The sequence below is a fragment of the Sphaerodactylus townsendi genome, linkage group LG04, assembly GCF_021028975.2.
Source record: "Sphaerodactylus townsendi isolate TG3544 linkage group LG04, MPM_Stown_v2.3, whole genome shotgun sequence".
NCBI classification, from domain to species: Eukaryota; Metazoa; Chordata; class Lepidosauria; order Squamata; family Sphaerodactylidae; genus Sphaerodactylus; species Sphaerodactylus townsendi.
In genome coordinates this window covers 153,968,511-153,980,310 of record NC_059428.1, presented here as the reverse complement: position 1 = coordinate 153,980,310, position 11,800 = coordinate 153,968,511, and the positions used below count along the sequence as shown (strand labels likewise).

Genomic DNA, 11,800 nt, shown 5'->3' with positions numbered 1-11,800 from the left:
GGATCAGACCAGAGTCCATCTAGTCCAGCATTCTGCTACTCGCAGTGGCCCACCAGGTGCCTTTGGGAGCTCACATGCAGGATGTGAAAGCAATGGCCTTCTGCTGCTGCTGCTCCTGAGCACCTGGTCTGCTTTTGCAATCTGAGATCAAGGAGGATCAAGATTGGTAGCCATAGATTGACTTCTCCTCCATCAATCTGTCCAAGCCCTTTTTAAAGCTATCCAGGTTAGTGGCCATCACCACCTCCTGTGGCAGCATATTCCAAACACCAATCACACGTTACGTGAAGAAGTGTTTCCTTTTATTAGTCCTAATTCTTCCCCCCAGCATTTTCAATGAATGCCCCCTGGTTCTAGTATTGTGAGAAAGAGAGAACAATTTCTCTCTGTCAACATTTTCTACCCCATGCATAATTTTATAGACTTCAATCATATCCCCCCTCAGACGTCTCCTCTCCAAACTAAAGAGTCCCAAACGCTGCAGCCTCTCCTCATAAGGAAGGTGCTCCAATCCTTCAATCATCCTCGTTGCCCTTCTCTGCACTTTTTCTATCTCTTCGATATCCTTTTTGAGATGTGGCGACCAGAACTGAACACAGTACTCCAAGTGCGGTTGCACCACTGCTTTATATAAGGGCATGACAATCCTTGCAGTTTTATTATCAACTCCTTTCCTAATTATCCCCAGCATAGAGTTTGCCTTTTTCACAGCTGCCATGCATTGAGTTGACATTCCCATTCAGTTGCTTCCTTTTCAGTTGCTTCCTTCAATTGTAAGAATTAAAGGTTAACAAAGATAGCTCATGTTCTCCTATTTAAGCAGGCAAATCGTCACGATGACACCTCTGCCTGTTGCTTCCCTGGGGTGGCAAAAGTGAGTATCCCCTGCTAAACAAAGTTGCATATCCAGCACTCTACGCTTACATGGCCAGTAAAAGGATCTACTTAGTTGCCACGCCTGCTCATTTCACTTCTACAAGCTAGTACAGGGGTGGTCTAGGTGTGGCGCACCTCCAGAGATCAAAACATAAGCATGTTTAATAAACGAATGAAAAAACATGGTCTGTTCAAACATTCAGGTCGAGCAAGGGATCAAAGAAGAAGAGGGAGAGTTTGGATTTATACTGCAGCAGTGGCGTAGTGGTTAAGAGAAGGTGCATTCTAATCTGGAGGAACCGGGTTTGATTCCCCGCTCTGCCGCCTGAGCTGTAGAGGCTTATCTGGGGAAATTCAGATTAGCCTGTGCACTCCCACACACGCCAGCTGGGTGACCTTAGTCACAGCTTTTCGGAGCTCTCTCAGCCCTGCCTACCTCACAGGGTGTTTGTTGTGAGGGGGGAAGGGCAAGGAGATTGTAAGCCCCTTTGAGTCTCCTACAGGAGAGAAAGGGGGGATATAAATCCAAACTCTTCTTCTTCTTCTGTAAAGAGACTCAAAGGGGCTTACAAACGCCTTTTCCTTCCTCTTCCTACAACAGACACCTTGAGAGGTAGGTAGGGCTGAAAGAGTTCAGAGAGAACTGTGACTAGCCCAAGGTCATTCAGCAGGCTGCATGTGGCGGGGAAACACATCTGGTTCACCAGATAAGACTCTGCCACTGAGGTGGAGGAGCAGGGAATCAAACCCACTTCTCCAGATTAGAGTCCACTTGCTCCTTACCATTTCGCCACATTGGCTGTTTCTTTTGCCTGTGCTCAGCACCTACATTCTCAATAATGTTTAAACAGACCAAACTAGTATTACTTGAAGTTGCAGTAGTTTAAAGGCCATTACTGTGTTAGTTCGTATGGTTGGGACTTCTCCCCGTTGTCCCTTGCCACATGGACAACATGGAGCATCAAGGTAAAAGCTTAGTCCTCAACAGTTTGGGCCCATCTAAGATGAACAACAAGAGTCAAGAGAGATTCTTTTCGGTGTCCTAAGACCTTATAATCTCACTGGGGGAGTCTCTCTCACCTTGGGGTCTGTTAGATCTTCCTGCTTCAAGAGGAAGATAATAGATTGTAGCAATTTGGCTTTTTCCTTCTCTGTCCCTTTGGGTACCACCTTTCAGAAGAATGTTGGGGTTTAAACCATTATCCTGCTTCATCCGATCATTAGCACAAGCGAGTGTGAGTGCACTGTGCTTGCAGCTGGGTGGCTCCTTCCACTAGTCCCCTCCTTCCAGTAGCTAAGTTTGCACCTGGGTTCCTAAGCACACACTGAGTATAGTCACAGTGACTGAAACACTGGAGCAGATTCTTGGACAGAGGGGATTTCTCCACAGTATACACAAACCTCAACATTCTAACGTAGTACCAAGTTTCCATTGTGCAGCATACCATCCCATGATGTACGCAGCATATCAAGCCCCAATGTCTTCTCATGCTTTACTAACACAAGACTGTTTTATAACAGCAACTGCTTACAGAAAGGGTAGAAAGAGCAGAATCTGAAGAGGTGAGAGCGCAGTTTGAATTGGCAGATTCCCTTTCTGTCATTTTCTGTAAAACTGAGGTAAAAGACAGAGTGTGTACGCAGTGTGTAACAGACTTCCCTCTGTGATACACCTGTGATACACCTCTGTGATCCACCTCTGAAGATGCCAGCCACAGATGCAGGCGAAACGTTAGGAACAAGATCCACCAGACCACGGCCATGCAGCCCGGAAAACCCACCACAAGCAGTGAGGTAAAAGAGTTTATTTCTCCTATTGTAACTGGGGAAGAGAGTTCTGTCTCATGAAAGTTCATACTGGAAAAAATGTTGTCTAGTCTTTAAGGTGCCACTGGACTCCTGTTTTGTTCAGCTACAACAGCCTAACATAGCTACCCAACTGCAATTAGATATCACCTCTCAGCACACGTATTTTCACAGCAGCTCCTAGGACATTGCGAAGAAGAGAATTTGAGTTAAAAATGAAGGCACTGCCCACGTTCAGCCCCCTACCTTTTGATGAGCTTGATTGACTTGAAGGCCTCATCCATGTCCCCAATAGTGAGATAGAAGCTGAAGTTAAGCATGGCGTCCCGTGTAGCCTTGTTGCACTCTTCCAGCCCCATGAAGTCTCGCATCGGTCTCCGGGCTACCATCTGATGCAGCTGCATCAATCCGGCCTCCCCCTCGCCTTCTTTCTCGGCTTCAGGCTGAAAAGAGGTCACTGATCACATGGCGAACGAGCATGGGCCACTTTCTAGTGACAGCCCGTGTCAGCACAACTTTAAGGACATCGAGGAAGCTGGGCTTCTCTCAGATTTCATGAGCGCAAAAACAGCTCTCTGATTTCAAAGGAGGCAAAACTTTTGTGTGTCATTTTGTTTGCCTTCAACCGTCAATAAGCTTTGTATCAGTTATGAGGCTCTTCTTCAGGCATCAAAACCATTTGCATGGTTATCAGAAGACTGTAACTATTAAACTGGTCTTTTTCATTTCTCAAGGCTACAACTGAAAAGCGAGCGTTGTGGTCTGAAGGCACTTGGTGCAGTGCTCGCTTAAGTGGCTGGGGGGGAGTGTGTCTTCATTTTCCCCCCACAAAACATTGCAGGGGGAAAAAACATAGATACAAAAAACTAACAATGAACCACGGCTATGATACAGAATAGGCAGAAGCCAGTCACAAGCTATAATAAGATAACAGATAATAAGAGACAGATGATGAGACAGAGACAGCCACAGAAGGCCATTGCGTTCACATCCTACATGTGAGCTCCCCAAGGCACCTGGTGGGCCACTGCGAGTAGCAGAGAGCTGGACTAGATGGACTTTGGTCTGATCCAGCTGGCTTGTTCTTATGTTCTTCTTATGTTCTTATGATGATGGGAGGATCATACAGCCAACCTGAGTTTGGCTAAGTCAAGATGGGATTTCCCTGCAGTTATTCATCCAATAGGGTTCTGCTATTAGATTCCTGTAGCCATGAATTTGGGTTTGTGCCAGCTGCTTTCTGCCAAAAACATCACACCATTGGATGTAAAGGCAGAAGTATACTGCAGTGTTACCAGGCCCCTGGAAATTACCTGCAGGCTCAAATCAGTGTAAAATGGGGAAGCACCAAACCGAGCCTGTGGATCAGCCAGTTGTAATGAAGTTGCCCGTGAGCAACGGACTGGATGTTCTAAGTCTCCTACACGAAAGGGAGAATGATGAACCTGAGAAACCCAACCTGTGGACTAATGGCAAAATTAAAAATGGTGACAGGATAGCTACTGGTACTTACATAAGGTTTATAGATAGATCCTCTCCAAAACAACAACTAGCGGCAGCAGTAATGAAAAAGAAAAACAACACATGGTGACAGAAAAAGCCAACAGAGAATTGCAAACAGTGGGAAGCAGGGGACACATGGAAGGCAGAGGGGGTAGAAGGAACTGTTAAATTCTCCAGCCAGCTTTGCTGGACTGCTAAGCCCCGAAGCCAAAGTTCTACCTATGTTGGTCTCCATTTTTATATGAAGAAGAGAATAAGAGTTTGGATTTATATCCCCCCCCCCTTTCTCTCCTGTAAGGAGACTCAAGGTGGCTTACAAGCTCCTTTCCCCTTCTCTCCCCACAACAGACACCTGGTGAGGAAGGTGGGGCTGAGAGAGTTCAGAGGGAACTGTGACTAGCCCAAGGTCACCCAGCACGAACGGAGGAGTGCATCTGGTTCACCAGACAAGCCTCTGCCACTTAGGTGCAAGAGTGGGGAATCAAACCCGGTTCTCCAGGTTAGAATCTGCCTGCTCTTAACCATTACACCACGCTGGCTCTCATTAGGCAATGCAACTGCTCAGCCACTGTTAGCAGAACTGCTTGCCCTGTCCCAAGAACAAAGCTGCAGTGTGGGAGAAGGCCATATGATATTATCTCCACCTTGTCGGGGAGTTGTGTTTGAGATTTCCAGTGGAGGGCTAAAACACCTAATCAGCAGGGCGGGAAGCAGATAAAGTCTGGCGTGCCCTGATATTCCAGGTAAGCACTTCCTGTGTACGCACCACTGAAAATCCCCTGAATAACAGGCCCAGACTATTTATTGGCATCACTTGTTTTATTACCACCTGTGCTGCTTCAGGATTGAAGAGTCAAAGAATTTCATTGGTCAGCTCCTACTTGGTCTAGCCTCAGTTCAGCTCAATCTGGTCTGGAGTACCTAAAAATGTTTCCCCCTATGTGGAAATGGGAGGAGCAAAGGCCCCTTCCACACTTGCAGAATTATGCACATTCAATTCACAACTGTTTGAAAGTGGATTTTGCTATTCCGAACAGTCAAATCCAGCTGCAAAGTTTTTTGAAAGTGCATGATTCTGCATGTGCGGAAGGGGCCAAAGTTCCAGCTCGTCTTCTTTAGCTTGGATGGCTCACCTTTTTGGCAAAGTAATAATGCGGCACCTCCATGCCCAGAAGAGATTGGTAGGCTGATGGCAAGGGAAATGTTTCCTGCATCAAGAGACCGTGCTCCTCGGTACTGAAGAAGGATACAACCAAAACATCCATCTGGAAGAGAGAAATTGAACACTGTTTGTGTTTTTTACGGAGGCATATCCTCTTTTAAAGTTTGTTTTTATTTTTCATTTTCACTTGGCAGACTCTGCAGTGGGTTTTTTTTAAATCAATACGCAACACCTGCTGCAGATGGCCGAGCTATGGACTTCCTCTCCGAAAGGGAGCAGATGAGAGCTCACACTGCATTTCAGTGTGTATTCCAGCAGCACAGAAGGAGCTTCAGAAATCAGCCATCCTTTTGTTCATTGAGGAAGCTCCAATTGGGAAGCGTTCATCTTCAGAAAAGTTTGGGATACTTCCGGGCTCAGGGTGCAAAGTTACTCCTTTGCAGGTTCTGCAACGTCCTGAGATTGTCTTGTTGTTAAGCTAACATCAACAGTCAGTCCCTAAGGCAGTGATGTCAGCATAGGAGAGGAATGTCAAACTGGGCTTTCTGCGACTCCTTACAGTCAGAACCATAAACAATGGTTTGCAGTGTTCTCTCTGCAAGAGGGATTCCAAATCCTAGTTTAGTCCTGGTGCAGAATCCTGGTTTATAGGGAAGTGAGCAAACTGTAGTTTGCACTCTAAACACAACAAACTGCAGTGTGCCGGGCCACACTTTGACTACTGAGCTGCAAATAATGGGGGGGGGGACCATGGCTACCAGAAGACCCCCATGGCTCAATCATGTAATGAGAAGCCACTTTAGGCATAATGCCAGTCTCAACAGCCAATCCCAGAGAGAGAAGAACAGGAGAAAAACATACTACATTTTCTGAAATGTGTAGCTTCTTATCCGATGATTGTTGGCTTGGGTCAAGAATGGCTTCGCATACAAAAAGCCTCGGTTCACTTTGATCCCAAAAATGAGCAACAGGGATGCGGCCGCAAAGATCGGGATGTTCGGAGCCCTCTGTGCTACATGGATAATGAAAAGGAGAAGAGCAAAAATCCAGCCAATGGCATGTTAATAAATGAGACTTGAAACACGGCATGAATTCATTCACACATATATTTAGCCAAAGAAGGCATTCTCCACAGGTGCTTGGTAGACTATTCCAGAGGATTGGACCTACCCCGGGAAAGCGCAGGACCTAGCAGTTGCTGTTTGTACAGTCTGGACAGGGTAGTAGAAGGATAAGGTTGTCTAAGGATCATAACTGATAATGGTAAGTCTGAAGGCAAGAAGATCCTGATTGGGGGCTTTTATAGCCAGGACCCGCCAGAAAGCATATTTAACTCATGCTAATGTGCTTTTCTTGAACCCTTCAGTTTTGCAGAGACCCCTTGTGGTCTGTTGAGACATTTCTGCCTACAAAGCTGCTCACCAAGTGTTTCTGTGTTGCTCCCAAAAGAATCAGAAACAAAGGGAGGATTCCCACTCTCGAGAGAAGGGAAACTAGCAACCCAACCTGAAACACATTTTGGCAGGCATGATTTTTTTCCCTAATATCCTTCGCCTCTTTACTCATTCTCAAACCTGCACGCTCCAGTTGGCAGACTCCGGAGAAAGCTAAAATAGCATGCTTTCCTCCAAAACCAGATCAACAGACAAGCAATACTTCACAAAAAGTCAACACGAGGCTCACGCACCCCATTTCCTGTTGCAGATTATAAAACTTTAGAGGTGTTAACCCAAACTGCACATAACAAATTGGACCACTTGCAGTCAGGATTTTCCTACAAAGCAGTTCCAACAACCCTTCCTGTTCAAATGAAAAGAATTTCCTAGCCCAACCGAAAAGGACATTTGTTTTGTTTCATTTCGAGGAAGATAAATGTCTACCTGTCAGCCTCCTGTCCGGCAGAGCACATCATCTCCTTCGCATCCTTCTGTTGACCGGAGTGGAAATCAAAGTGGGTGACCGTGTCCATCTCAATGTCATAGAAACAGACTCTGGGATCAAGGCTTTGGTCGGCCTACAAGAATATAAAGAAGCGTTCACAAAGAAACCCAGAATGGTGGGATCATTTGGCTTAATGTTCTGATACCTCCCCTGCCTCCCAATCTGATTAACTGATTTGGCAAGACAGAAGAAATCCACCAGAAGAAAGAACGTCATGAAGGTTGTGATTCTTCTCCAGATGTTCTCAATCTCAGCCAGTAGCTTCTTTGACTACAGGGGCTCTGGAACTATCTTTTTCTATTGATGCCCTCCTCAACAAGGCTAGTGGAGCTTGCCTCCTGGAGCATGAGGTGCTTCTGAAGAGCCTCTTTGCGTCTGCACCATTTTGAAACAGCTGTCTCCATCATAGGAAGAGGCAGTTTGTACCCCCTGATAGTCTGTGACTGATCTCAGATCCATTTTTGTGGTGGCGCCCCAAATTTCAAAAATTGCCCATGGCCAAAAAAGGTTGCTTGGGGACACCTGGGGTCCAGTCGTCCTGCACGCTGCTGTGTGTGCTCTTAATGCCAAAGGCTGGCAGTCCACACTCACCTTGCTGATGAGGATACTGACTTTGTTGCCACTGGCGTTGCATTTCACCGAGGCGATGCCACCGGCTCCTGGAACCAGATCAGCCAGGGCCTTGCTGCTGCAGTATACTTTTGCTTCTCTGTGGAAAGAGGAGTCACTGAAGACTAGTATAATAAAGAGCTGCCTCCAAGTCACTATATCAGTGATGGCGAACCTTTTCGAGACCGAGTGCCCAAATTGCAACCCAAAACCCACTTATTTATCGCAAAGTGCCAACACGGCAATTTAACCTGAATACTGAGGTTTTAGTTTAGAAAAACCGGTTGGCTCTGAAGCGCATGTTACTCAGAAGTAAGCTAGGTGAAGCAACTGTGCAACACTTCAAATGGATGAATCACGACCCTAGGAGGGTTTACTCAGAAGCAAGCCCCATTGCCAGCAATCGAGCTTACTCCCAGGTAAAGGATCATGCCCAGGCCAGCCTAGGGGTGTTTGGGGGAGTGATTTTCCACCCCCACCCACATGATGAACTCTGTGCACGTGTGCCCACAGAAAGGACTCTGAGTGCCACTTCTGGCACCCGTGCCATAGGTTCGCCACCACTGCACTATATGAAACACATAAAAGGCACCCCCAGTACCTGAAGTTGTCATAAGGCTTCAACCTCTGAGGATTCTGTTCTTTCTGAACTGTGCAATGAGTCACTTCGATTCCAAGTTCTCTCTTGGAAATCTATGTGCACGTTTGCGCTCCAAAGAAGAACTAGCTTTTATACTCTGCTTTTCTTGACCATAACGAGTCTCTAAGCAGGCTACAAGCTCCTTTCCCTTCCTGTCCCCACAACAGACACCTCGTGAGGTAGGTGGGGCTGAGAGAGTTCAGAGTGAACTGTGGCTGGCCCGAGGTCACTCGGCTTCGTGAGGAGGAGCGGGGAATCAAACCCAGTTCAAAGGAGTGGAGTCCGCCACTCATGCAAAGAAGGGAGAATCAAACCTGGTTCTCCAGATTAGAGTCCACCGCTCTTAAGGACTACACCACACTTGGGCCTGTTTAACCCGTACTCATGGCAAATACACACTAGTACAGTGGTGGCGAACCTTTGGCACTCCAGATGTTATGGACTACAATTCTCATCAGCCCCTGCCAATTGGCCATGCTGGCAGGGGCTGATGGGAATTGTAGTCCATAACATCTGGTGTGCCAAAGGTTCGCCACCACGGCACTAGTACATAGAGGCCAACTGCAGCATCTCACTGTGTCTAGCCATGGCAAAATATGTAAGGATGTAGCAAACCATTAGAAGAGGAGGAGGAGGAGAAGTTTGGATTTATACCCCACCTTTCTCTCCTGTAAGGAGACTCAAAGATGCTTACAATCTCCTTTCCTTTCCCCCCTCACAACAAACACCCTGTGGGTGGGGGGAAGGGGGCTGAGAGAGCTCCAAAGATCTGTGACTAGCCCAAGGTCACCCAGCTGGTGTGTGTGGAGTGCACAAGCTAATCTGGTTCCCCAAAAAAGCCTCCACAGCTCAAGTGGCAGAGCGGGGAATCAAATCCGGTTCTCCAGATTAGAGTGCACCTGCTCTTAACCACTACACCACACAAAGAACCCCACAGTAACTGCTTTTCTCCTGAAAGTTCCTCATAGGTTCCCTGCTAACAATTTCTCTCGGGGAGAACTGTGATACAGAACCAAGTCACTACTTATCCATACCTGCGAGAAAGATCGAAAATCTTAAAGTGGGCCAAGTCCGTTCCGACGGTCAGGAAGTTCCCACAGACGTCCAGCAGGCATGGGTTCCCTTCAGATTCGGAGAACACCAGCAGCTGCTTAACAGTGCCCTACAGAAAGAAGAACGGCACCTTTCTGGTAAAACCTCTGAGGCTTTCCTTTCACCCTGAGCCCACCACTTAAACCACAGTGGTCTGTCCCAGTTTCGTTTTGACAAACCACCGTCAAGTAGCAAACAAGCCGCAGTGCGGTTGTGACAGCCACATTCAACAAAGAGACAAGCAACTGTGGTTTTTTAAAAAGCAAACAAGGAAACGCACTCATTGGCTTCCTTTTTGCAGACGTTCCTATTCTGATCATTTCACTTTACCACCACCGGCAAACTGCGGTTTATTATTATCTGATCTTTACCAATTCTAAAATATTTGAGGGTCAAAACCTGCAAAAAGAATGGCTAAATTGTAGGTGTCCATCAACTCAGATAGTATAGAAGGGGGGAAAAAGAACTGAAGTTTATTGCCCCAGTACAAAGAACTGACCACTCTATTATGTATTCTGCAATCAAAGGATGGCAGATTAGTCTAGCACAGTGATGGTGAACCTTTTCGAGACCATGTGCCCAAATTGCAACCCAAAACCCACTTATTTATCGCAAAGTGCCAACACGGCAATTTAACTTGAATACTGAGGTTTTCGTTTAGAAAAAACAGTTGGCTCCGAGGCGTGCGTTACTCGGGAGCAAGCTTGGTGAAGCAACCATGCAATGCTTCGAATGGGTGAATCACAACCCTAGGAGGGTTTTCTCAGAAGCAAGCCCCATTGTCAACAACAGAGCTTACTCCCAGGTAAAGGATCATGCCCAGGTCAGCCTAGATGTGTGTGGGGGTGTGGGGGTGATTTTCCGCCCCCCCACATGATTAACTCTGTGCACGTGTGCCCACAGAAAGGACTCTGAGTGCCACCTCTGGCATCCATGCCATAGGTTCACCACCGCTGGTCTAGGAAGTGTGACACTATTCTTCACTTGATGATATTTTTGTACATAACACGGTTTGGAGGGTAGTCACAGGACAGCCAAAAAGAAGAGGAAAGAGATGATTTTGGATTTACACCCCGCCTTTCTCTCCTGTTAGGAGTCTAATGGCAGCTTCCAAACACCTTTCCTTTCCTCTCCCCATGACAGACACCTTGTGAGGCAGGTGGGGTTGACAGAATTCTGAACAGACTGTGACTAGCCCAGGGTCACCCAGTTGGCTTCATGTGAAGGAGCAGGGAAACATCCAGTTCACCAGATAAGAATCCACCACTCATGTGGACGAGTGGGGAATCAAACCAGTTCTCCAGATTAGAGTCTACCTGCTCTTAACCACTACACCACGCTGGTTCATTCCACTTGGTACATTTGCCAGACACATAACACCTCGCCCCCCCAAAAAAACCCAGGCTCAATAATGCAACTGTTTGCCTCCCAAAAGGTAGCAGAACAACAGAAACAAATCTGGTTGGGTGTTTTGACCAAGTAACAACGTGTGATTTGCACTGTACAAAATAGTTCACCAACCTACCTGGATAAGCTGCTGCGTACAGCTTATTGTAAGTAGGGCTGTGCTGTGTGATAATTTGAACTGCTTAACGTGTCATGTTAACATCTATGCCTCACTTCAGTTCTTTCTGGTAGTTCCACACTTCTTCAATCCTAATGAACTGGTTACTGAATGCCCCATTTTGTGAATTCTACTGATTCACCATGTGTAATCCCCCTTGAATCCCTGTGAGAAAGATGAACTATATATGCATACATGATATATTATGATGAAGCTGCTCTGAACTGACAGGGTAAAGATGTTCAATCACAGACAGGCAAGATCCAAAAGTACTTTTAATAAATCCAGTTGAGTCAATGAACCTCTGCTCCGCTGCTGCGGCAAAGCGTCTGCCTCCCACCAAGCGCTTTGCGAGGCAGCTGCATGAAGTGACCTAACGGTAAGGCCACCTTTGCTTACCTGCCAAGTGCGAACTTGTACGCGATTTGGCTCAACGGTGTAAAGGCTTTCTTCGTGCATCGCCAACACAGGGGAGTCACAGGCAAACAAACCTGGAACCAGATAGGAGAGCACTCACCCCCAATCCATGCTACAGTTGTTACTGACACTCACAATTAATTGTTCTTTTCAACCTCTTTGAATGAAATCGGGTAATATTGTTAGATTA

The 11,800-nt window shown here is 46.6% G+C and overlaps 1 protein-coding gene across 2 annotated transcripts in view; it reads right to left on the bottom strand.

The window, feature by feature from the left end:
- The window catches only part of IFT140 (intraflagellar transport 140), a 69,125-nt gene that overhangs the window by 44,786 nt on the left and 12,539 nt on the right, over positions 1-11,800 (bottom strand). Inside the window, exons 12-18 of one of the 2 annotated variants that reach the window (XM_048495001.1) lie at positions 11,593-11,684; positions 9,572-9,699; positions 7,880-7,997; positions 7,228-7,361; positions 6,209-6,359; positions 5,319-5,450; positions 2,929-3,125 (exon numbers count right to left, since the gene is read on the bottom strand). In XM_048495001.1, coding sequence (XP_048350958.1) covers positions 2,929-3,125; positions 5,319-5,450; positions 6,209-6,359; positions 7,228-7,361; positions 7,880-7,997; positions 9,572-9,699; positions 11,593-11,684 — 952 coding nt within the window. The remainder of the gene's footprint in view (positions 1-2,928; positions 3,126-5,318; positions 5,451-6,208; positions 6,360-7,227; positions 7,362-7,879; positions 7,998-9,571; positions 9,700-11,592; positions 11,685-11,800) is intronic. The other variant, XM_048495002.1, reaches the window with a different exon arrangement.